Here is a 24,533-nt window from a genome sequence, read left to right as displayed (position 1 = left end):
ATAGATATAGATTTCATTTAATTATAATTTAAATCTAATAAAAAAAATTAGGATAGCTTACTTCCGAAAAGAAATTGTAAGGATAAATCTTAAAATTATACATAACTGTTGATTTATTGTACAATTTGATACATGAATTTTGATTTTGTACAATTATGCACATGAAACTTTCTTTTGAATTGTGATTCAAATATATACATCAATTTTCACTCGCGCAGATTATCATCTGGGAAACTAAACAAAGAGCTAGCCGCCATCTGTTACCATTGCAGGCCGGAGATGTCTGGTCAACTATCTAATTCAACTGAAAAAAGAAGAGCTTGAATGCATGCACCACGTCGATGTAAAGCCGATGAACGATCCCGAAACCGGAGCAAAGCTTGAGTGCAAAAGGGAAGATGAAGCCTAAAGAGGCGAAACTATGGGTGGAAGACGATAAAATGAGGTGGAGTTTGGGTAGTGCTGCTATTAAGTGAAGCCTCGTGGACTAATGAAATATGGGGACAATTTGGATAATTGAACCAATGAAAATGTTAAGAAATATATGGTCTGTTTTGGAGTCTTTCGGGAGAGATGGAAGAAAATAGGGGGAAGCTAGACAATTACAGTAGGGGTAAAATATGAATTATAAATTTTTAAAAGATTAACTTTTATATTATCAAGTAATTTTGTAAAACTTTAAGATCTATAAGAGGATTTTACCATTTTTGGGAGACCCAAATGTGGTAACCACAAACAAATGATGGATTACTTTAGTTGGCTTTTTTTTTCCCTTTTGGAATAATTATTCAGGAGGTCCTTTACTTTAGGGTTGGTAGCCATTTAATATTCGTCAAAAGAGATAATGCAACATTTAATCCCTAAAACTGACAATTTTTTAACTTGGTCCTGAAACTTGATAACATTTCTCAATTTTTTTAAAAAAAAAATTTAGGTGATGACATGGCATAATGTTAAAATGTCATGTCACCACTAGAGATCGAGACCAAGTTCCAAAAAATTTTCAAATCCAGGCCCGTTTTTAAGTAGATTCAGCCCGTTCAAAATACCCAAAAAACGGACTATCGATCGGCTAACTATTTTTATATAAAAAAACTATTAGGTCAAAACTCAAGAGGAAGTTAGTTCCAATAATTTAATTTTTATAATATTGAAAAGTGAATAAACAAGTAGAGTTGAATGCAAAAATCTAAATAAAAATGCCTCATTTATCGTACTTGTTTGAAAAAATTTATTGTAATTATGTTAGCATTATAGCATATTATAATAATGGAATGTCAAGCAAAAATATAAAGTAAGCAAATGACAACTTTCCTTTACCTATAATGAAATTATGTGCTTAGGCTTGATCTCATAGTTTATTGGATATATAAGACATATATTTAAAATATGTTTTTGCATAATAAAAAGTTAATATGTTGATTTTACTTTTTATATTTAAGATTCGTGACTACCTTCTTTAATAATATCGTCTTTAATATTCGAACCCAGATTCTTTTCAACACTTGTTGGTAATTTCTCACGGAACACAATTATCTCTTAAATTTCTATTTATTTTTATTTTTTATACAATACTTCTTTTAACTATAAAATCATAAAAAATTATTTTAATTACTATCAAATTGACTTTTAAATTATATTTTAATTTAAATAGATATTGAATATTTAAAACTTGTTTTAAATATAATAATATTTTAATTTTGAAAAAATATATATGATTTTTTTATTTAAAATAAATAGATTAAATCTCTTATTTGTTGTTGATTGAGTCTTAGCTCAAAAATAGTATCCTAACATTGTACTAAAAGTCAGATTGTATTTTACTCGTAAATTGAAAAAAAGAGTTAATTAATCATTGTACATTAGATCAAAGAGCAAATTAGTTATTTTATTAACATGATGTACACATGGCACTCCATATGTAACTGTTTGATTATTTCGTCAACTATTCCGTTTTAACAGTTTTTAACTGTCGAAAAAAGCTCGAACTCAATTTAATAATTATCAAGCTAAGCTCGAGTAGATCGAGCTATTAATTGAGTAGAATTTAAAATTAATAATACTCGACTCAAACAGCTGATAATTCTTATAAAACTTTTCATTTATAATATATATTATAAATACTTTTGTATTAATATAATCAAGTCATTGTCTGTAATATATATATTAATAATTCTAAGCTTAATTATCGAGTTAAGTTCAAGCATGATAACATATGAACTTGATTAAGTTCAAGCTTGAGTATAAAAATTGATAAGCAAACTTAATTAAGCTTGAGTGACCTGATTATATCTTGAATCAAACTTGAAAATAAGTATTTAATTGAGCTCGAGTCAAGTACCAAGCTCAAAATTGAGTCGAGCTTGAGTTCAAACTGTTTTATTAACCCAAAGATATGGGCTTTTGGGCCTTTGAAACACTTAGTATATAGTAGCTGAAATTTAACAGTTACCAAACAATGTAATATCCAAAAACCCCTAAAACCCCAAAAAAGAAGAAGCAATTTCTTTGATTTCTCCTAGAAAATCAAGACGATGAAAGAAGACGACGGCACCGGACCTCCGAACAGAGAACTGTACGCACTGTTACACCTATCACCGGAAGCCTCCGATGAAGAAATCCGTAGAGCTTATCGTCAATGGGCTCAAGTTTACCATCCTGACAAATACCAAGCTCCTCACGTAAGTATTAAAGAAAAAAGGGGGAAATTATGTTTCTTTTTACTCTTCAATTCGATGTTTTACATGAGATTTTATTTTATATATATATATTTTTTGAATATGTATAGATGAAGGAAATTGCTACAGAGAATTTCCAAAGAATCTGTGAAGCATACGAAATCTTATCTGATGAAAACAAGAGACAAATATACGATATTTATGGTATGGAAGGATTGAATTCTGGATTAGAACTTGGCCCAAAGTTGAATAAAGTAGAAGAGATTAAAGAACAGCTTGAGAAGCTAAAAAGGATGAAGGAACAACAAAAGATGTCGGCCCTTTTTCTACCCAAGGGTTCAATAGTTGCCAATTTGTCATTGCCTGGGTTTCTAGATGGTGATGGTATTATGAGAGGGTAAGGGTATTTGCCCTTTTATTTTTTGTTTTGGTTCCTTAATTTTGATTGATTGATTGTTGCATTGATATAGCATGTTGTGTAATTTTGTTTTGTATTTTAGAATGGCTATGGCTAGTGCAGTTCAATCTCAATTATCGAAAAGTAGTGCTCTTTCATTAAGTGGAAATTTGGGAGTCGAAGAGAATTCCGGTGCTGGAGCTGCTTCGGCTGTGTTTAGGCATCAGATTGCTTCTGATTCTACTATCGAGTTTATGGGATCGGTTGGTTTAGGTAGTCTAATAGGGGTGCAAATGACACGGTAGGGAATTCGGGTTTTAATTGTTTATCTACTTAGTTTGTAGTTTTGCTCAGTATCTTCATTGTCTCCTTTTCTATTTCAGTCAGTTATCTTTACACTCAACTGCGACACTGGGTATTGCTAAGTCTTTTCATGATGGCTCGATTAATCTTTCCAATGTATGGACTCGTCAACTTTCCGATACAGCAAGTGGAAATGTAAGCTACTTTTTGTCATTTTCAGCTGAGATGCTATGAAATGCTGAGTCTTAATTATTGCTGATCTGTCTGAGGATTCTAATCTCTTTCAATTTGTTTTTGGTCTTCACCATTTCTACAGATAGAGCTTTTACTTGGTCCACAGTCATCTATTGGGGTTGGATGGCAAAAGAAAGACCAAAATACGTCTGCTGCTGGAGAAGTGAAGGCAAGTCTATGTTCACTATCTAGATTACCGAGTTTATGGCAGAATAACTAACCCAGAAAAATCCCACTGGTGTATGATCCTAGTTGTTTTTGTTTATTTATTTATTTCTGCCAACATGAATCTTTTTAATATTTTTTTTCATGTTAAGAACTGCAGTTTGGCACAAATTCTTTTGGCATATCAGCTCGTTATACTCGTCGTTTTTCCTCAAAATCTCATGGTCGTATTGCAGGCAGAATTGGAAGGTAGGTTAGCGTAACCGATATTGATAGTTAATAAAGGATGGAAATTAGTATTTGTTCTTCTTCTATGCTGTTTATGGTGACAAATGAGTTTCTTTTGCCTTTCTTTCTTTTAATATTATCTATTGCAGTTTCATTATTTCAGTGTGACTTGATTCTTCCAAACTGTTTATCAGGTTTCCATATAAGTGTACTGCATGATCGGGACTATGAATCAATGCATAAAATGTATCGGAATACCATAATTGAAGGGAATACTCAGCAAAAGAAAATAGCCTTTTCTGCATTGTCATATATTGCACAATACTGTCCTAAAGCTGAACAACAATCCTCGCTTTCCCTTGGGACTTCTTGATATATGGTTATATAGCTACTTGTAAAATTAAAAAAAAAATTCAAAAGGGATGCATCTCACTATGAGAAGTATCACAAATGTTTGATAAGGAGCTGGTCTAAAACAATTGAAATGCATAGTTGCAAGCATATATACGCTCATTCATTTTCTCATAATTTGTCCAGAAGTTCAGAGAAGTTGTTGAGGCATAACTTCAATTATAGTCCAAGTGATCAATTTGATTATCATTACTTGTTAAGCAAATTTACAAAGCATTTGATCATAACTGCTAAGCTTAAGGCTTTGCACTTACTGCTGATTTTTTTCTCCAGCGCCGCTCTTGAGGTTGAAGTTGGTGGTGGGAGGAAAGTGTCTGATTTTAGCACTGTTCGCATGTTGTATACAATTGGAATTCGGGTAATTGCATCTGTCTTACCGCAAAGGGATTCCACAAATTATAATGACATATTTTGTATCCTACTTATAAATATAGCTATGAAAAAATGTTGCGTACCTGCAACCAATCAAAGGATTTTATTTTGTTGGCACCTGTTGTGTCATCGCAACTTTTTAAGATTCCATTTGGCTGGTCCTTTTTCTATTTTTCTCACTTCTCAAAATTTTTTTTTTGACAAAGCAAATGGCAAAACCATCAACTAAATGGACCTGCTTTATATGTATGATGATATTGTCATATAGGAGTTAAACAACAAGATCTTTAAGCATTTTGTTTGTTGACAGGGTATCTTTTGGAGATTTGAGCTGCACCGTGGAGGCCAAAAGTTACTTATTCCTGTAAGAATATTCTTGTCCTTTGACGTGTTTCAAAAGGGTATTATATTTGAGTCATTTCTGATTTTGTATCATGAACTTGAATGTGTTGTACTTATTTCTTTTAGTGCTGAGTTTCGCTGGAGTAGGATCCAGAATGTGAAGTTGTGCTTTTGTAGAATTTCATAGGATAGAATTTTCTATCCTTGTATGATTTTCAGTTATCTGAAATGAAATGCTTTAAAGTTGCAGCAGATTGATGTTAAATTTTATGATATTATTTAGAAAGCTTTGTCAAATTGTCAACATTTTAGTAGAAATCAAAAGATACCATTGCAAGTGTATATGACTTGAGCTTTCTACATGGGATATATTGAAGTGTATAGGACTTATCTGAAATGAATCATATATCCTTGGGATATATTGAAGTGTAAGATCCGAGTATTGAAGTGTGGTCACAATTTAGCAATGTGCTTTGTATGTAAAGCATGATTTAAACAAAAAAAAAGTTCGTAGACTTAATGCAAGGAAGAATACTGAAACTTAATGTTTCCTGTTGGGATTTTGTAATGGAGATTGGTCTCTTGTATTGATTACAATTCTGAATTAGTTATCCTACAATTCAATGTGTTAATTATGTTTGTTATATGCAGATTTTGCTTTCCAGGGATTTGAATCCTGTTTTAGCTACTGGAGCATTTGTAGTTCCAACATCAATTTACTTTATACTGAAGGTAATCACTTATGCTTCTCCTTATAGTTTCGACCTATTGCTTCTAGATTTTCTGCCTTTTGAAAAAAAAATATTTCATGCTATTAGATAACTATTGTTATATATACATTTGCAGAAATTTGTGTTTAAACCGTATTACCTTAAGAGGGAAAAGCAGAAGGCATTAGAGAATATGGAAAGGACTGCAACCCAGGTATGTTTACTCAAATGCTTTAGGTATTCATAAAGTTTTAGTTTCATTTTTGGCCTTTCCATTACGTTTCTTAAGATGCTAGAAACTACATTGCTTGGACTCTTCAGTTTTCATGAAGTACTTCTATCTGACACTTGTGTCGACACACAGATATGGGGATATGACCTCCAGGCTAGAAATGTTCTGCTGCCGTATATTTCTGATGTAACTTCTTTCTAATTATGTATGTATTATCGTTGGCCAGTGTTTCTCACATGAATGAAAACAGAGATGCAAACCTGTATAGTCCTTTACCATACATTAGTCATGCTTTGATTAATATATTTCTTGATTTCTTACTAGGGAATGTTGTGCATATAACTTTTAATAATTACGAGATTAAATATTTTCAGCTTGTGCACTACTTTTATAAGCCAGCTTAGTCTTGTTCCAAAACAAATGGTTTAAAGGTGAATTTTACTCGATTTTTGTAAAGGTTCAAGAGGCAAGGAAAGCAGCTGCAAAAGCTCAGCAGTTGTTAGAGAATGTAGCCAACAGGAAAAGAAATAAGCAACAAGAAACAGGTGGACTCGTTATTACCAAAGCAATTTACGGAAATCATAAAGCTTTAAAGAAAGGAGATGAGCTGAGAGAAACAAACGATGAGTTAGCCTCACAAGTGTTGGATGTAACAGTACCTCTTAACTTCCTTGTTAATGATTCAGGGCAACTTAAGGTTTGTTTATTCGAATCCTGCTTGTTTGCAACATATCACGCATGCACACACATATATACATATATTGCTAGAAGTGCTTATGATAGAAATCAGTAAAAGCACTATGGAGGCCCTTGTACTAGAAGTCGAATTGCATTTTGCCCTCTTTACATGTAACTGTCTGGTACAAGGCATGTTGGCAGAAATGGATTGAAATCTTTAACAGAAATGACCAGTTTGCTCTTTGATTTAACGTACAATGACTAATTTGCCTATTTTTTAGTAAAGGAGGCAAAATGCAATCTGACTATCTAGTACAAGGGCATCCATAATACTTTTACTATAGAAATCCCATCAGCATAACCTTGGTTGTTTATCCTCTTGTCACAGCTTCATGATGGTGTAAAGAAGTCAGGTATCATGGGCTTCTGTGATCCTTGCCCCGGAGAACCTAAGCAATTGCACGTGGAGTACACTTATCACGGCGAAAGATACGAGGTATACTACAACGAATTACTCTTCCCAATTGTCTTAATCCAAAATCATCTTTAATGAATGGCAATAAAAGCGCGTTTGACAAATCTTGAAAATTTTCTGAACCAGGTTGCTGTGGATGATTATGAGGAGTTGATAATACCCCAGATAGCACACAGAGTCTGATTTCACTTCTTTTTTTGTTTTTGAACTTTGAAACCTATACTGGTTTACCTCCTTACAAATTTTTGCTTGCAATGCTTGACATGGAGGTACCAAAATTTTCAATTTATATTACATTGTATCATTGATAATAAGACTGGTTATTTGATGTAATTTTCTGCTTGTTCAATAAAATTCCTTTCATATTTTATCTCAAAACTATATTTTAGAGACAATGCATATAGGTTGGAATATATGTATCACTTATTTTTTTTTCCTAATTTTTGAGTTAAAATTGAAATGTCTAGTCTATAAGTAGATTCATGGGATTCAATTGGATTCTTGTTATATTTCTTTTATCCTTGGGAGTAATAGTGCTAGGAAGATAAGTAGTTTGTCATTCCTTTTTGCACCAAAAAAAGAGGGGGGGGGGGGTTAAATGCAGCATTTTCTCAATATTCTTTAAATCTTTTCGTCGGTTCAACTTGTTTATTAAAAAAATTTTAGAAATTCGTTTAATCAATTTTTTTAACTGATTTAATGATCTGTATTGATTCTTGATCAGAGCAATTCAAAACCTCTCCTTATTCAATTGGTCTAGTTCAATTCAAACATTGCATTTTCTTGAGATAACTTACAATTATTATAGTTTTTTGCCACATATTATGAGGGAAAAGGTTGAACTTTACTATTAATCTCTATATTTTGTAAGTTATAAATTTAATCCTTATAATTTGATCAATTTTAATTTTTATATTTTTTGAATTGATCAATTTTCATCCTTAACATTTCTTAATATCTGAATTCCAATCTTAACCCAAACATTAATAATTAAATCTAGTTAAAATTTTCTATTAGCATTGTACAAAGTGTAAAATTGTGAGTAATTTGACATCAATCAAATCCAACTTACTTTTTTACGAGTAATATATAAAAATATATATGGCATTAAATGTGATAATATGTTTCAGTATCAACTTAATGAATTTAACAACTTTTTGATTGTACTAAAATTTTAAAATTTAAAAATACAAAAACCAAAAACCAAATTATACATAATTAAATTCACAACTCACGTAAGATACATAGACTAATGGCAGAATTTAACCCAAAAACCAACAAACCAAATGATACAAGTGTCACAGAAAAGCATGCTTAAGGATGAGTTCACTACTTGATGGCTCTAATAAGGCTTCCACTATGGTTGAACCATATTCACTATTGCTATTACATCCATTAATCCCAACTGCAACTGGCTTGCTCAAAAGCTTAACCCCTTGCTTCCAATATCTATGCTCTGAACCAACATGCAAAAAGTTTGATCATTTATAATATACAAAAATGTCATCCCGTGCAACATATATTATACTTTTCAAGTAAGGGTCAAGATATAAAAATACAAACTGTACCTGGTCCGGTTGATATTACAATAGAATTATCTGTATCCATAATCCAATCCACCCATAGAACAAATCCATGGCATATACCACCTTCAGTGAATTTAACCTATGAGAAAGGATATAATAACATCATCATCTTAGTTTTGTACTTGTGTAGGCTTTCTTCTGGGGTAAATTACATTCGTCGTCACCCAACTATTGGTAAGTTTCTTTTTTAGTTACCCAATAATGAGAAGTTATAAAACGGTCACCCAATTATTCAAATTTTTGTCACCAGCAGTTAAATGGCTAATGATAACTTTTACATTTGGCATAATGGCAACTTTGGCCCTCGACATGTATACATTGTTTAATTTGATTTTTTTTGGTGTTCCCATTTTTAGTATATTTTCGATCAAATTTAGCTGATAATTTTTTTACAATGTATAAATGTTGAAGGTTAATTTTTTTTAGAATCAAAACTAAATTGAAACAATGTATAAATGTTGAGGGTTAAAGTTGCTATTATGCCAAATTTAAAAGTTACCACGTCATCTTTCCGTTAGTAATTTAATGGCTGACGACCAGAAAAAGAAAAAATCAAATAGTTGGGTAATCAGAAAAAAAGTTTACTAATAGTTTACTCTTTTCTTTATATAGGTTGGTTCGAAAAGGTGTACCTGTGCTGTTCCGTGACATGAACTTATAGGTTTCGAGAAATCGAATTCTAAGATGGTAAATATCTCACTTAGCTCCTAAAACATTTCAATGCAGTTGGATTAGTATCCATTGTCATTGTTGAAAACAAATTTCGTATGCATCACTTACCTTAATTTCACCACATTGCCATATAGAGAAAGGAAGAAAGGGACCCTCTTTCGGTGCTGGTAATTCACCGCATGCACCTAAGGTGGTGTTTACTATAGAGTGGTCAAAGCCTTCGACATCACCTAAGCAACGGCGACTGCTCCAAAGATCCTGGATAGGTAGTCACGAAAATACATGCACAAATCGTAAATAAGACAAGAAGTTCCGTCTAGTGTTTTCTTTATTCCTTTTCTCGGTGACAGAGTAGAAAGTATGAACTTACAGGGAGAGACATAGCACGAGCCTTTAGGATTCCTTTACAAGGCATTATCAACGCATCTTCTGAAAGGACAGGGTCGAGCAAGGTACGGTCCTTCCTAAACCCGAGCCAAAAGGTTAAAAACAGATGATTGAAATTCTATAAACGAGCTCACTGACAAACTTATAATGAAAAGCAGCTAAATTATGATGGGAGACTATAAATGACTCGGCCATCCTTAGGCTAAAGCTAAATTGTGAAACAAAACCGAATGATCTTTAAACAAGTTGCATTATTGAAACTATTGAGAAAAGAACGTACCAAAACCGCAGGTTCTGCCATGGAAGCATCCCTTCATTTGCATAATAATACGGTTCTCCAATCAACATATCAACCTGTGAAAGAAAGCGTAATAATAATTTGTTTGAATACTGTATATGAGAGTATTCAAACGTTAAAATCTCATAATCAAAAACAGTGTTTCAGAGGACAAATGAAAAGTTGAGTGACATTAAATACACAAAATCAGAGCCGTATACGAGGAGCATGTGATGTAAGTGAAAGGTAAAGCGCTAAAAGAATTACCTTTTTCCCACGAGTATCTTGCAAGGTCAAACAAGGTTTCCTTTTTTCAGGTACTTCTACACGGTCCATAGAGAAACAGTTTGCCTTAACAACAGTTTCCAAATATTGGGCTCCTTTTTCTCTCAACCCCGGAAACAATGATAGTACATGAGATGTTTTTGAAAGATTTGCAGCGAGAAGTGTTAAGAAAATGCTATCATCAACAACAACACATAACGGGTTAACTCTTCCCTGCAACTGCAAATAATAGAGTCAGGTGATGTAAACACTCGCTCAAAAACAGCGAGTGTGAGGAGAGCTTACGGCATTTCTCACTGCTGCCAACACAGATGATCGCCATTTACTGTCTCCGTAGATTGCAATTCTTTCCGGAGACAATAACAGCTGAAAATCCCGAATGTTGTGATCATGCTGCCTTGTATCATTTTTAGGGACTTGGACATTGAGATTATATGAAACACTAGTCTCTGTATGACTAGCTTCCAAAAGAACTTCTTCTCCCCGGGACACAGACATACCTTTCCCTCGAAAGAACCAAACACACTGCTTCCAATGGTCACACCAATCCCAATATCCTAATGAAGCATCAGAAAGCAATTGAGGCCATAAACTCATAGAATAGTTTCTATTATAGACCTGACTAACCTATACTAGCCGGTGAATTTATCCATCTAGGGGCAGTAGAATAAAAGACTGTTCCTTCACGATCAAGTTGAAGAACCCACCTGCAAAACGAACACACACAATTTATCGAAGTTCCTTAAAGCAAAAATTTCTGACACAAAAGTGCAGCCATGAATATAGTTACCATGAAACTATGGCATGAATGTTACCGTCATCAATCACCTTGACCTGCACCTTGGTTTCTCCATTGCTTTCTGGTCGTTTCCAGAAGTCAAATTCAAATATTTCGAAGGGTTCTGAGAGCTGGAATAGTTCTGAATTAAGTAGGAATTAAATTGCAAGGACTTTCTTGAAAGTATATAAAACGGTAGACGAATTAATGAGATTACCAGTTTTATTTCTTCCCTGATAGCATCACAATGCATCGGATACTGTCGTGATTTGACTTGTATAATACTATCTGAGCCTGTAGGAACAAGATGAATACCATCCGATACTTTTGCTTCAATACCGGATAAATCGTGTAACTTCCACAAGTATGTACTTTCAACCAGCTGGAAACAATACAAAATTAAAAGAATTAAGATTCTAAGACCCTCCAAACCATGTAATAGATTAAAAATTCAAGTCCTTTAGATGAAGACCTGGCCATAAGTAACAGCTCGGAACGGCACCGTTAGCGGGTTTTCCACCAAGAGCTTATCGTATGCATGTTGTAGAGTCGGAATTAGCCCTTCCCCCAATAACTCCGAGTCCAAAATCTCACTAACCTGCACTAACATTTTCGGATAACAATCACTAATAACATTAGCAAACAATCGATTAAAACAAAACCAAATGATATACTCACGAGGACATCGGCACGAGAAGGAATATCAACACCGACTTCGAGTTCATCGGAACGTTTATTAAAAACACTGATGGCTTTCCCCATTCTGTTTCGATGTAAAACTTTCCTCATCAGCTTCGCCATTGGAAGATAAGATTCGCATGCTGTTACAGTCCCATTTAATCCCATTGCTCGCGCAGCCATCATCGACAACAACCCAGTTCCAGCACTGCAAAATATCTTCAATGGCCAATTCAATATATAATCATTCCAACTTCATTAATGTCAAAACTACACATAAACTCGAATTCAATGAACTTTAATTTTTTGCAATTGTATACTACATTTATTGAATTTTTGCAGTTTTGCATACAATTGAATCAAAATCAAAACTTTATGTATACAATTGAATCAAAACATAATTACATCAAATCAAAGTTCTATGTGCATATTAAAGTTCACCTGAACTTAAAAAATTAAACTTTATGGAAATATGAAGTAATATTACCCTATTAATAATCATTTTATTAAAGATCAAATAAATTTCAAAAAAATTGAGGAATTATTACCCGATGTCGAGCACGTGGCAAGGTTTGGTTACAGTTCTTTCAATGGCTGAACGGAAGGCTTTGTTCCGGCAAGAGTCGTTGAGCATGTCGAGATACGACGTCGTAGCTAAAAGTGGTTCCTTGGGACAATCAGGGAGATCGTCATTGTCTTCGATGACGACCCATTCCGAGTTTCCGGTGAGTGGGTCGAGTTTGAGTTGGAAGAGTCGATGGGAAGAGTCGGAACTCATGAGTCGAGGTAAGTGTAGTTTGAAGTGACGCAGTGAGTTGGGGGTCAAAGTCAAACGAGTTGAGGAGCTAAGGGAAATGGGGGGAATTAGGGTTTTGGAGATAAGTGAGTTCATGAGCTGAAATTGATTTTACTTCAGACCGCAAGGTGCTTTGCTCTTAATTATCACCCTACTCCAATCCATCAAATTATCAATTTTCGTTTTTATTTGGTTTAATTATTAATTTAATAATTAATTAATTACAACTTTACAAATTTTAAAAAATCATAAATGGGTCCTCTCATTTGGTTTTTTAATCTTTTTAACAAAATGTCCTTCACTATCATTGGAGGAGCAACAAACAATTGTAAAGTAGCAAGTCGGTGCAATTTTGGTCATGCAATTCGCAGCTTCATTCTAAGATCTCGGTACATGATGTACTCGAACTTTTCATTCTTGGCGTAACATTTCATGAATCAAATGTAATTCCACCGTTTTACTACTAACAGCATTACCAACCAAAAGAGATCCAATCAGCAACGCATCATCCTATAATAAATAAATTTATATATTTAAATTGAGATATTACTAAATTTATAGATATTCGACCTAATAACGTTATTACTATACTTAAGCCAATGCTAAATTAATCTAAAATAATTGGGCCAAATATCCCAACTCAAGAAATTTCAAACCCAAAAGAATTTCAAGTCTAAAAAATATATATGGAAGGATAAATCTTGAAATTATTTATGAATTCTGATTTTTTATGCAATATAATAAATAAATTTTGATTTTGTGCCGTTAATTTGTATAAAATTTTGATTCTAATCCAATGGTATGTATTTTTAAAAAGAAATAAATTAAGTTGTTTTTCACGTTTAATAAATATAATTGTTCAGTAAACATAAAATAGTGTGACATTAGTTCTTTTTTAGAATTAAATCAAAATTAAAATATCATCTATACTATTAATAAAAATCGAAATTAAGGTATTGCACTAAGTATTACATTAAAATTAAAACCCAAATTTAAAAGAAATCGAAACCAAAATAGCTCATAACTCTTTAGCCATATCATGCCTATATATAGCAGCTATGTCTTCCATTTACGTTCGAGTTCAATTCCTAAAAAATTATAATTCTTATAAAAAGAAGTAAAATAACAAAGTTAAAATATGTTTCAAGTCTTTATATTTATCATATATTTCAAATTTAGTCTCTCTATTTTTATTTTCAAGAATTTAGGCACTTTACTTTTTCAGATTTAAAAATGTAACTTAGTTTCAGTTGTTAGTACTATTAAAATTTTGTTATTAAATTTAAATTCATTATAACATCATTTATTTTTGTTATATAATTATTATTTCAAATGTGGGACAAGAAGAATTTTAATAAAAGAATCAAAATGGGTTGAGAATATCGATATAATGGTCCGAACAAATATGTTGAACTGATTGACTTGAAAATTACTTAAAATAGGTAAAAATTGAAAATCAGGATAAAAAGCGACAGTTAAACAGGTTGAATTTTTAATTATTTATTTAATTATTGTTGATCTAGCGGTTGTACCAATTGAAATGGGAACCGGTTACCTAACATGCTCAACCACACCATCATCACCTAGAAATTTATATAATTTTTTTTTAATTTTAATTGTAGCACATCACCAAACATTTATATTTTTCAATTTAAGTACCAAAATGGACCTATTTATCAAATTCAAATGCCAAAATGGGCAAAAAAAAACATAAATACCAAAGTAAACTGAATTTCTAAGTTCAGGGTTAAAAATTATATTATCCAAAAAAATAACTTTAAATATTAAATTAAACTTATAAGAAAATTTTCATCTTCGTCTTCAACAAACTCCGACAATTCTGAAACCTTTATTATCAATGGGTCAATATTCCATTCAATATATATTATATTTTAAAAAATAAAATCAAAATTTTATTATTTGAAGACAATAAAATATAATTATACCACATACTAAAATTTTTATATAAAATTATTTCACATATATATTCTACCATATAAATTAGGTCTAATCTGGTGCGCAGTCGAAAAAGACTTGGTTGAGACTTGAGAATGACGTTAATGGCACCGACTATTTCTTCCTCGTGGCACCCATGATTTTATAAAAGGCATGGCTGACAAACAATAAATCATTTTCAGGTTCTTTTGATTTATGAGGTTGTGGATTAAGCAATTATACACACATATATAATAGACTGCTTTGTTTGCATGCATGCATGCATGGGTTGGCGACCGGCAACCATTTGCATCAAATGGTACATTTTGGATTGGTCAATTTGCGGTTATACTACTTGTACTTACTTAATTTGGTTAATTTCCTATAATTTCATCCTCTTACTATAATTAATTTTCTGTCTTAATTAGTCTAAATTATTAATACAGTTAAAAATTATGTTAGTTGGTTGAAGTGAAATATTTCTTTAAAAATTCCAAACTTAAAACCTAAACCTTTTCATGCCTTTTAAAAGCTTAATTATGCTTATTAAAGTAGTCATTTTTTTATTAATTTATAATTTTAAAATAATTTTAATTCAGTCAAATAATAAAATTTATTTGTCCAAGCTTATTTTATCGGGCTTATATTTTTATCTAAACATTTTCAATTTTCGGACTTATATTTTTCGGGCTTATATATTTTAAAATCACTTTCCTTGATAGGAAGAAAATGTTTTTTTTTTATGCGTCTGGTTTACTTATGATAACAAATTCAGTCTATAAGTTAGTTTAGATATAGATTGATATTTGGCAAAAGCTATGGACAAAACTACCTAATATATAGAGAAAAATAGAATCAAACAAATCCTTTTTTGTGATGTTTGGTGACCCAAAGCAACTGGCTTTTGCAATACATCTCGAAAGGGACTTAGGTGAATATGATGTTAAAGGCACCAACTAGTAGTTCTTCCTCAAAGTATGGCACCCATGGTTTTGAAAAAGGCATGGCTGAGAATTAACATATCATTTTCAAGCTTTTTTTTTAATGTTGAAATTACAAGTAAACATGATTAAGTTTCATCAATCATCACATTCATATATATCTTTAATTAAGTTTCAAAATTGTCAAAAATCTTTTTTGTCATTAAGTAAATTAAGGTACCGATTTGAAGAAAAGCATTAATACTTCCGGTTTAAGTTTGAATAGGCTTTGATTTGGTTAAAATAACTGGGATGTCCCTGAATTATAGGGACCAAATCAAATTAGTCTCTCTATTATTAAATGAATTAATTTAGTCTCTATACTATTAAAAGGAATCAAATAAGTCCAAATTGTAACATAGTTATTATTTATTGTATAAAAATTGTCTTGAAAATTATTTTTCAATTGAAAATGAATTCCAAACAAAAGGCTTTGTTTACAAAACTATAAAAACATTAAAAATATTACATTATATTTTTTTTAAATAGCAAATGTTAAATAGTAAATATTACGCTTTCATTTTGATTACCCAAATAAAAAAAAATTACAATTTGATCACTATTGTTATAATAATTTATCATTCTGACCACCCAACTATTAAATCCCTAACCACCACGGTTAGCTGCTCATGTCATCAATTTTGACTTTTTTTTTACCCCTGTTACTGTTCATCATCTTCTTCCTCAATTCATTTTTTCCCTCTAAGCCACCCCTTGCTTCCACCATTTTTTCTTCTTCCTTTGCTCTGTACTTCCAACAACTGCATCATCTCTTTCACCACCCAACACTTTTCTGCAAAATGGCAAAAACAAGACGAAAAACGTAATAAAACTAGAGGACCTCTCAAATATGTTCATAGTTTTCATTTAGTTTAAAAAACCCGGTCGGCTCGGGCATTCCGGGTTTGTCGCAAGCCAAAGAAAGTGAAAACAAAAAAAAAATGATTAAACTAAGCAACAAAGTTTGTGTCTGCCATTAAAAGGAACCGGATCCTTTTGGACCCAGACTGCCACGTCGGCATGCAGAACCGGCTAAAAAATGCCAGCTCACACCAGTTACGTGTCTTTAGCCAAAAGACTATAGGTGATGATGATGGACCGGTGACAGGTCAATTTTTTCTTCCTTGTATTTTTATATTATATGATGGCTCCCATTTGGTTGATTATCTTAGACCAATAGATCCTAAAAATGATGAATTTATGGTCAACATGTTTTTAAAGTCATTTAACCTTTTGCTTTGAATTAGAATTTTCATTCATTATTATTAGTTAATTTTGTCAGACATCCCCAACCTATAACCTTTATTTTAAATTGATCCCTGAACTTTAAAACATTCTAATTACATTCAGTGAGGTGCTTTTAATAACCTATTATAACATGTTAATTTGCATGACTTTTTGTGTTGAATTTGGTTAATTTTTTAATTGATCCCTGCTGAATTAGTGTTTTTATGTTTTAATCTTGTCAATGATGCAATTAGGACGCTAAGAGTAAAAAACGAGCAGAAAAGGACCAAATTGAAACAAATTAATAGCAGAAATGGACCAAATGGGGAAAAAGCCAATGACTCATCAAATTCTTTTGACTTTGTAAAAGCCAAAAAAAAAGAAAAAAAATTATTTATTTTTTATTTTATTTTAATTATATGTTGAAGTGATTAAAGCCAAAATTAGTAAATATCATGTATATAAATAGGGCTTTAATGTACTTAGTAAACACACATTCAATTTCACATTTTGATTTCAATTTGGAATTGAATAGAATTATTTTCTTTTTCTTCCAATTTGGGCGTGAGCATTCTGTTGCTTCCATTTACACTTCTTTGTTCTTTCAAAATCGGTCTAATTGCTTTCTAAGTACCTATCTTTCCCATTCTTCAACATCATCATCAAATCACCTTTCAAAATCTACAAAGCATGAATAATTTCAAGTGGCAGCAACAGAATGCTCATGCCCAAATTGGAAGAAAAAGAAAACAATTCTATTCAATTCCAATTTGAATCAAAATGTGAAATTGAATGTGTCTTTCGTAAATACATTAAAGCCCTATTTATATACATGGTATTTATTAATTTTGGCTTTAACTACTTCAACATATAATTAAAATAAAAAAATAAGATTTTTTTTTATTTTTGGCTTTTACAAAGTCAAAAGAATTTGACAAGTCTTTGGCTTTTTCCCTATTTTTGATTCGGCCTCATTTTATTGATTGTGTTTCAATTTGGTCCTTTTTCTGCTCGTTTTTTACTCAACGCCCCAATTACATCCCTGACAAGATTATTATATAAAAACATTAATTCAGTAGGGGTCAATTCAAAAATTAACCGAATTAAACACAAAAAGTCTTGCAAATTAACATGTTATCAACCTATAAGATGTAAAATCTTGTGTGGCATGATTTAAAATGATTTTTTATTTTAAAAATGATTGTTGTAAAAATTTAATTTTAAGATTTTCAAAGCTTAAATCTTTCGAAATCCAATTCTATCATTAATTGGGGGGACACATATAGATGGATGGATTCAATGGTTGTGGAACAAATACATGAACTATGTTTCGAAGTCATAAAGTATATGACTAAATATAGTCCCAAACTTCATTATAAAAGTTAGCCATAAGAAAATAAAAGAGATGGTTGGTCGAAAGGGTCCCTCCCACCTTGCCCAAATTTCACAAACTAAAGCTACATAGAGGACAAATCAAAGCCTTCCATGTTTTCTCATGTCCACATAATGGATTACTTGTCTTATTTCAATAGTAGAAAGTCCATCACAACAAATCATTCATTTGGTTTCCTTTTAACACAATAGCTTCTAAAAGAAACCCTTCCTTTCTTTTGTTTTTGTCCACCAAAATAAAATTATTGTCCCAGCTAGGTCCTATTGACATGCTAAGGTTTTGACGCTTCAGGTTATCGATGTTAGATTTATCGAATGGTAAAGAATTTGATGCTTTTTAAGTAAAGTTTTAGATTCGAGTTTCATTAGATGAAGAAGACAATGGTTGAAGAAAGGGGCAAAGTCTGAATTTTTTTGGTGGGCGAAATTAAGTTATATATTTTGTAATAGCTTATATCTTTTTAATTTTTTAAAGACTAAATCAAAATTTTTATTTTTAGAGACCAAAGTGTAATTATACCATTTACTAATATAAAATTTTATAAATTTTAAAGGGTTAAAAATAAAATTTTCCATTTTAAAGAGAGCTTGTCAATCTCCTGGTGTCACCATTAGTGAGAGAGCTTTACTTTTCTTCAGATTTCCAACCTACCTTTCTAAATTTAATCGAGACCCGATGTAATAGTTGAATATCAAAATGATAATTAAATTCAGTTTCGAATTTTACTTATCAATATCATCATACCTTCTATACTTTTCTTCATTTTTTTTTCAAACTCAATAATTTACGACACATTTTATGGATGAAGTAAATGATAATTATTTTGAAAGTTTACCAATGATTTTAGTACAAGTGAGTCGCAAAAATAAAAGACATGCCAGTGTTAGCAAGATAAATAAGAAAATGTCTAATTATGGTTTTAGTCCTTTTTACAATTTCAAATTTTAAGATTTAATCACTCCAATTTTATGATTTTATTAATAGGTCCAAATTGATAAATTATTAACTACCAACACTAAAGTGATCATGTAGATTTCCATGAATTTATTAACACTATTATCAATTAATGTTTTAATTTAATTTTTTTTATAAATTAGATATAGGTAGGGTATTAAGAAGTTCAATGCATTATTTCATTTTTGATATGGAATTCAACCTCCCCCATTATTCATTAACACGACCCTCTTCAAAAGAATTGACCAAAAATAAATGCATAACATTTTATCATATAAGAAGTTACAATAATGAAGTGATTGGGACCAAATTGAAAAACCCCTTTTTCAGTCATTAAAATTACATCATTATCTTGCATTATTTGGAGACATGACAATGTTAAATTTAGAATATGAGTTAAAAATAAGACTACAATTTTGCCTTTTACTCAAAGGTGTCAAATGCATTCAAACCTTTCATCTAATCTTTTATGATACACCAAATTAAGCCCAACACTACACGTACACTTAACATATATTAAGTTATAGGAAAATGATACGTCTGACATATTTCCATCTACCTATACTATATTTAAATATTGGATAAATTACTCTCAGTGTTACAAAATTATTAGTAAGTTTACGTTTTAGTCATTCAGTTTCAAAAAGTTACAAAATAACCATTGAACTATTCAAAAGTTTTCATTTAAGTCACTGGATTGTTAAAAGCGGTGTTGTATCAGCTTCTTTGTTCGCATCACCTGCACCAATCGAAAGCTCTCATTCCCCTTTATACAATTCAGTTTTTTTTTTCATAAAACAACTTTGAATGTCACAAATATATGAATTAGAATCCAAAAAACTTTCTTATTTGATCTCCAGCACTGACCGTTAAATTGATTTGGATTTTAAGGTATGTTCTTTAACTCGCTGATGGGTATTGATTCACCGTACCAATCATCGAATTGTTGCTTGGAACTTGTTAGCTGAACCTTCTTTTTTTAGAAAAAACTTAACGGTTTAGTAACTTAGATAAATTTTTTTGAATAGTTCAACGATCATTTCGTAACCTTTTGAAGTTGAGTGATCAAAACGTAAACATACAAATAGTTTAGTGACCTTTGACGTATCTTACCTTTAAATATTTGATTTAGTTATTGCCACAAGTCAATCGAACACTTACTTAATTGAGAAATGATTAAAAATTTGTTCTTTTTACAATGTAATAATTGTTAATGTAGGGTATTTCTATCTTTTTATATGTTTATATAAAATCTATAAAAATATTTTTTTTTGGTAAAAAATGAAGGCTTTAAACAACCTTAAAAACAAAAATCTCTAGACAGTTCCAAAATTAGCCATAAGGGAGACTGAGAAAATATTGTATAAAATAGAGATTATTTATTTCCAATAGTTTAATGCCACATCAGCAATTTCATCCTGAATTTCAGGATTTTTATTGAGATTTGATTTTTTTCCAAATAAAAATGCTAATGTGACAACTATTAGAAAATGGATACTAATGATGTGGCATCATTTTTTGATACAATCCTTTCCTTAAGAAGACTAATCACATCGAAAAAGGGTTGTTCAAAGAAAGTTGTCTCAAATGCAAGTCCTAGCCCCATCTTTGCTATTGCATCAGTCACTTTGTTAGCTTCCCGGTTGATATGCTTGAAACAGACTTTCCAATTGAGTCTAACAATGACCTGATATGTTGTACAACAGCTTCATCATTTGTTCATCCATTCATTGGCAAAGGATAGAAATAAGGTCACCGCCCAGGCCTCCGCCTGAAACATCGAGCATAACCCCTCAATTCCTAGCATAGCTCCCTCTATATTCCGCAACACTCCCCCTCCTGCAAACGACTCAACTTAGTAGACCCTGCACCATCAGCTTTATTTTTGACATATAGTATTTTTCTTTAACATAATTGAGGTTCCTTTCATGTCCGTTTTACAATTTATGAAGGTTAATTCTTTCGAGTAATTATGATTGCTTCTCCAAATAATGCATCTTGAATATTCAAACTTATGTTTTCCGTTAAAAATATAATGTAACTTACTATTACCCCTAATACTTATTAGTATAATTTCAATTCTACTATTTTAATCAATATTTATTTATTTTATTTAAATTTTTATATAAGTGTTGTATAATCTAATATATATATAATCAAAATGATGCAAGTATTCAAAATTTAAATATTTTTCTATTTTATAGAATTTTGAAATTTAAAGTTCCCATGTATTAGAAACTTTAATAGACCATCAATCAACTCAGACGTAACAGCTCAAAGTAAAAATTTCAATAACAGCCAAAGAATTTTAATAGAAAACTTTTGGTCAAATGCTGATTGTGGTCCTTTTATTATACTCAAATGTACTATTTTGTATTTAGATAAATTTACCCAAAGTCACTAAACTTTAAAAAATTACAAAATAGTCACTAAATTATTTGAAAATTTTTATTTAAGTCACTAGATTATTAACTCTAATTTTTCTTTTTAAAGTCCTGTCAGCGAGCTTCAAGTCAATCTAATAGTTAGTGCTGGAGATTAGAAAAAAAACTGTTCAAATTTTAATTTGTAAATTCATGACATTCAAAGTTGTTTCATGAACAAAACTAAACTTTAAAAGAGGAGGGAAAAAAAAGCTTTCGATTGGTGCAGGTAGTGCAAACGGAGAATGTCATACAATGACGATTGTAATAATCCAATGACTTAATTAAGAACTTTTAAATAATTCAATGGTCATTTTATATCTTTTCAAAGTTTAGTGATTAAAACATAAACTTACGAATAGCTTTAGTGACTTTAGGTGTAATTTACTCTTTGCATTTTTTCCACTAATAGTTAACACTAACTAGTGTGACATAAACCAACAAGTGTTAAGTGTAGCTGTAAGGTACATTGCACTTCCAAAGAAAAGACGTATGTTTGAAACTTGGAGATAACATTATTGGGAGGGACAATCACGAACCTTTAATATGGACAATAAAACAGATATGAAAAATACCAAAAAAAAAAAAACTAATGTGAGGCTATTAAATCAAGAGAAGGAAATTATAACAAATAAAAATATAAGGACTCAAGGGGCTTAGTTAATGCTGTAGGCAGTGAATATCCTAATTATGATAAAAAAAATATAGGGAATCAAAATATACTTGAAAGTTGAGTTCAATTCTAATGTGCAGCCCAAGGTATCATTATTACTTAACAATGGCCAGCTTTCGTTTAGACCTGGGGGCTTAAAAGCTGCATTGAAATGAAGAAAAAAATAATACCTTTCCCACATAATCCCCCACCATACCCACCAACAAACAAGAACCTTCCTTCTCTTATCTTCCCCCACTCACCATCTTTTATAAGCACCACCTTTTACTTATGACTTAAAATTCAAAATCCAAAGCATAAAAGTACTCTGTTTTTGCTCTGTTTTTAAGTCATGGTGGTAAAGGTAATTCCACTTTGCTTGCTATATTGGCTGTTAATTTCAACATGGTGGCTTATGGTTTCAACGTCAGGAATGGTGTTGATTCCATTAACTCATTCATTATCAAAAACCCAATTCACCACTCCACACCACTTGCTTAAAACCACCTCAACTCGTTCAGCAACTCGGTTCCGCCACCATCTTCACCACCGTCACAAACAAGTGTCAGTCCCTCTTTCACCTGGTAGTGATTATACACTTTCGTTTACTCTTGGTTCACCTTCTTCTTCAACTATTTCACTTTATCTTGATACTGGTAGTGATCTCGTTTGGCTTCCTTGTTCACCATTTGAATGTATTTTATGTGAATCGAAAACGCCACCGCTTTCTCCTCCACTTAATCTTTCTTCATCTGCTACTGCTGTACCATGCAAATCCTCCGCTTGCTCCGCCGCTCATTCTTCTCTTCATTCTTCTGACCTTTGTGCCATCGCACGGTGTCCACTTGATTCTATCGAAATGTCGGAATGTAACTCTTTTCCTTGTCCGCCGTTTTACTATGCGTACGGCGACGGCAGTTTAATCGGCCGGCTTTATAAAGACTCGTTAACTCTCCCGAACTCACTTTCGGTTCAAAATTTCACTTTCGGCTGTTCTCACACCACGTTGGGTGAACCGGTCGGTGTAGCCGGGTTCGGGTTCGGCCGGTTGTCTTTACCGGCTCAGCTTTCCTCCGTGTCGCCGCAACTCGGTAATAGATTCTCATACTGTTTAGTTTCTCACTCGTTTGATTCTAACAGAGTCAGGCGACCGAGTCCACTCATTCTCGGTCGGTACGAGGATAAAGAAAGTCAGTTCGGTAACGAACTCGTTGAATTCGTTTATACCGGTATGCTTTCTAATCCTAAACATCCTTACTTTTATTCTGTTGGGTTAGAAGGAATCTCCGTCGGAAATAGGAATATTCCGGCACCGGAGAATTTAAAAAGGGTTGATAGAAGAGGAAGTGGAGGAATGGTTGTGGATTCAGGTACAACTTTCACTATGTTACCAGCGAGTTTATACGACTCGGTGGCGACTGAGTTCGATCACCGAGTTGGCCGGTTTTACAAGCGAGCAAACACGGTCGAAGAATCAACCGGATTGAGTCCGTGTTATTTTTATAACAAGGTAGATGCCGCCAAAGTACCCGCGATTACGTTGCATTTCGCGGGGAACGGTTCCAGTGTGGTACTGCCTAGGAAGAATTACTTTTACGAGTTCATCGACGGAGGTGATGGAGTAAGGGAAAAGAGGAATGTAGGGTGTTTGATGTTGATGAACGGTGGTGATGAAGAGGAGTTGAGTGGTGGGCCAGGGGCTACACTTGGGAATTACCAACAGCAAGGTTTTGAAGTGGTTTATGATTTGGAGAAAAGGAAGGTTGGATTTGCAAGAAGAAAATGTTCTTCTTTGTGGGATAGTTTGAAAAATTAAGTTTTGATTTTGGGTAAAAAGTGAAACTTTTTGGGGTTTGCGGTTCATATCGTAAATTTCGTTTTTTAGTATCTGCACTTCAATTCAGTGCATTGTTACTACTTTGATGTCAAAGTTTGTGTTTGAATATATGAACCAATAATTGAAGTGTAGAGTAAATAAATAAATTGCAAAAGTTTGTGTATATCCCTATTTGAATTTTTTTTAAAAACCCTAATTTTAGTTATTACTTGATATGATTTAATTCGATTTTAAAAGGTTAAAGAATAATAGCACTCTCTATACTTTCAAAATTTATCTCCACATTGAAGAATGGATCAAAATGAAATTTTATATTATCCAAAAAGTTAACTATTCAAATATGTCCAAATTTAAACTTTATATTCAAATTCATAGAAAAAACACTTACTTTTACTTTCAAATAACTCGGAACTTGGAATAATCTAAACCCAAAATAGTTTAAACTCAA

General features: G+C 32.0%; 3 protein-coding genes across 5 annotated transcripts; 2 read left to right on the top strand and 1 right to left on the bottom strand.

The window, feature by feature from the left end:
* The first annotated feature begins 2,454 nt into the window (after window positions 1-2,454).
* On the top strand, window positions 2,455-7,603 carry LOC107942537 (chaperone protein dnaJ 13). The gene is made up of 13 exons (XM_016876230.2): window positions 2,455-2,681; window positions 2,789-3,075; window positions 3,179-3,376; window positions 3,459-3,573; window positions 3,695-3,781; window positions 3,938-4,026; window positions 4,690-4,774; window positions 5,099-5,152; window positions 5,782-5,862; window positions 5,977-6,054; window positions 6,530-6,769; window positions 7,139-7,246; window positions 7,352-7,603. Exons 1-13 carry the CDS (start codon window positions 2,535-2,537, stop codon window positions 7,406-7,408), a joined length of 1,626 nt encoding a protein of 541 aa, XP_016731719.2. The 5' UTR covers window positions 2,455-2,534; the 3' UTR covers window positions 7,409-7,603.
* Window positions 7,604-8,426: 823 nt separating this feature from the next.
* Window positions 8,427-12,839, bottom strand: LOC121215615 (protein arginine N-methyltransferase 1.6). 3 transcript variants are annotated; one of them, XM_041090557.1, is made up of 14 exons: window positions 12,437-12,839; window positions 11,889-12,096; window positions 11,683-11,808; window positions 11,428-11,592; window positions 11,223-11,341; window positions 11,060-11,139; window positions 10,718-10,989; window positions 10,415-10,651; window positions 10,151-10,260; window positions 9,854-9,947; window positions 9,592-9,741; window positions 9,444-9,518; window positions 8,794-8,890; window positions 8,427-8,681 (listed from the first exon to the last, which is right to left on the bottom strand). In XM_041090557.1, exons 1-14 carry the CDS (start codon window positions 12,778-12,780, stop codon window positions 8,524-8,526), a joined length of 2,235 nt encoding a protein of 744 aa, XP_040946491.1. In that variant the 5' UTR covers window positions 12,781-12,839; the 3' UTR covers window positions 8,427-8,523. The 3 variants fall into 3 exon arrangements, with proteins under 3 accessions (XP_040946491.1, XP_040946492.1, XP_040946493.1); XM_041090558.1 differs by having other exon boundaries at window positions 10,151-10,224; XM_041090559.1 differs by having other exon boundaries at window positions 11,889-12,107; window positions 12,437-12,580.
* A 9,418-nt stretch (window positions 12,840-22,257) lies between these two features.
* On the top strand, window positions 22,258-24,248 carry LOC121215614 (probable aspartyl protease At4g16563). The gene has a single exon (XM_041090556.1). It carries the CDS (start codon window positions 22,601-22,603, stop codon window positions 24,062-24,064), a length of 1,464 nt encoding a protein of 487 aa, XP_040946490.1. The 5' UTR covers window positions 22,258-22,600; the 3' UTR covers window positions 24,065-24,248.
* Window positions 24,249-24,533: the final 285 nt, after the last annotated feature.

Source organism: Gossypium hirsutum, chromosome D03, assembly GCF_007990345.1.
Source record: "Gossypium hirsutum isolate 1008001.06 chromosome D03, Gossypium_hirsutum_v2.1, whole genome shotgun sequence".
NCBI lineage: Eukaryota > Viridiplantae > Streptophyta > Magnoliopsida > Malvales > Malvaceae > Gossypium > Gossypium hirsutum.
Note: the sequence above shows the minus strand (reverse complement) of the source record. Positions and strands in the feature narration are given on the sequence as shown.

What these genes read in the sequence shown, in the direction of transcription:
- LOC121215614 (XM_041090556.1), top strand. Translation starts at nt 22,601, where the DNA reads ATGGTGGTAAAGGTAATTCCACTTTGCTTGCTATATTGGCTGTTAATT.
- LOC107942537 (XM_016876230.2), top strand. Translation starts at nt 2,535, where the DNA reads ATGAAAGAAGACGACGGCACCGGACCTCCGAACAGAGAACTGTACGCA. An exon ending in CTGCTGCTGGAGAAGTGAAG is followed by an intron (nt 3,782 to 3,937) that starts GCAAGTCTATGT and finishes TAAGAACTGCAG; the next exon opens with TTTGGCACAAATTCTTTTGG. An exon ending in CAATTTACTTTATACTGAAG is followed by an intron (nt 5,863 to 5,976) that starts GTAATCACTTAT and finishes ATACATTTGCAG; the next exon opens with AAATTTGTGTTTAAACCGTA.
- LOC121215615 (XM_041090557.1), bottom strand. Translation starts at nt 12,780, where the DNA reads ATGAACTCACTTATCTCCAAAACCCTAATTCCCCCCATTTCCCTTAGC. An exon ending in TCAGGGAAGAAATAAAACTG is followed by an intron (nt 11,342 to 11,427) that starts GTAATCTCATTA and finishes GAACTATTCCAG; the next exon opens with CTCTCAGAACCCTTCGAAAT. An exon ending in CTCGTGCTATGTCTCTCCCT is followed by an intron (nt 9,742 to 9,853) that starts GTAAGTTCATAC and finishes CTACCTATCCAG; the next exon opens with GATCTTTGGAGCAGTCGCCG.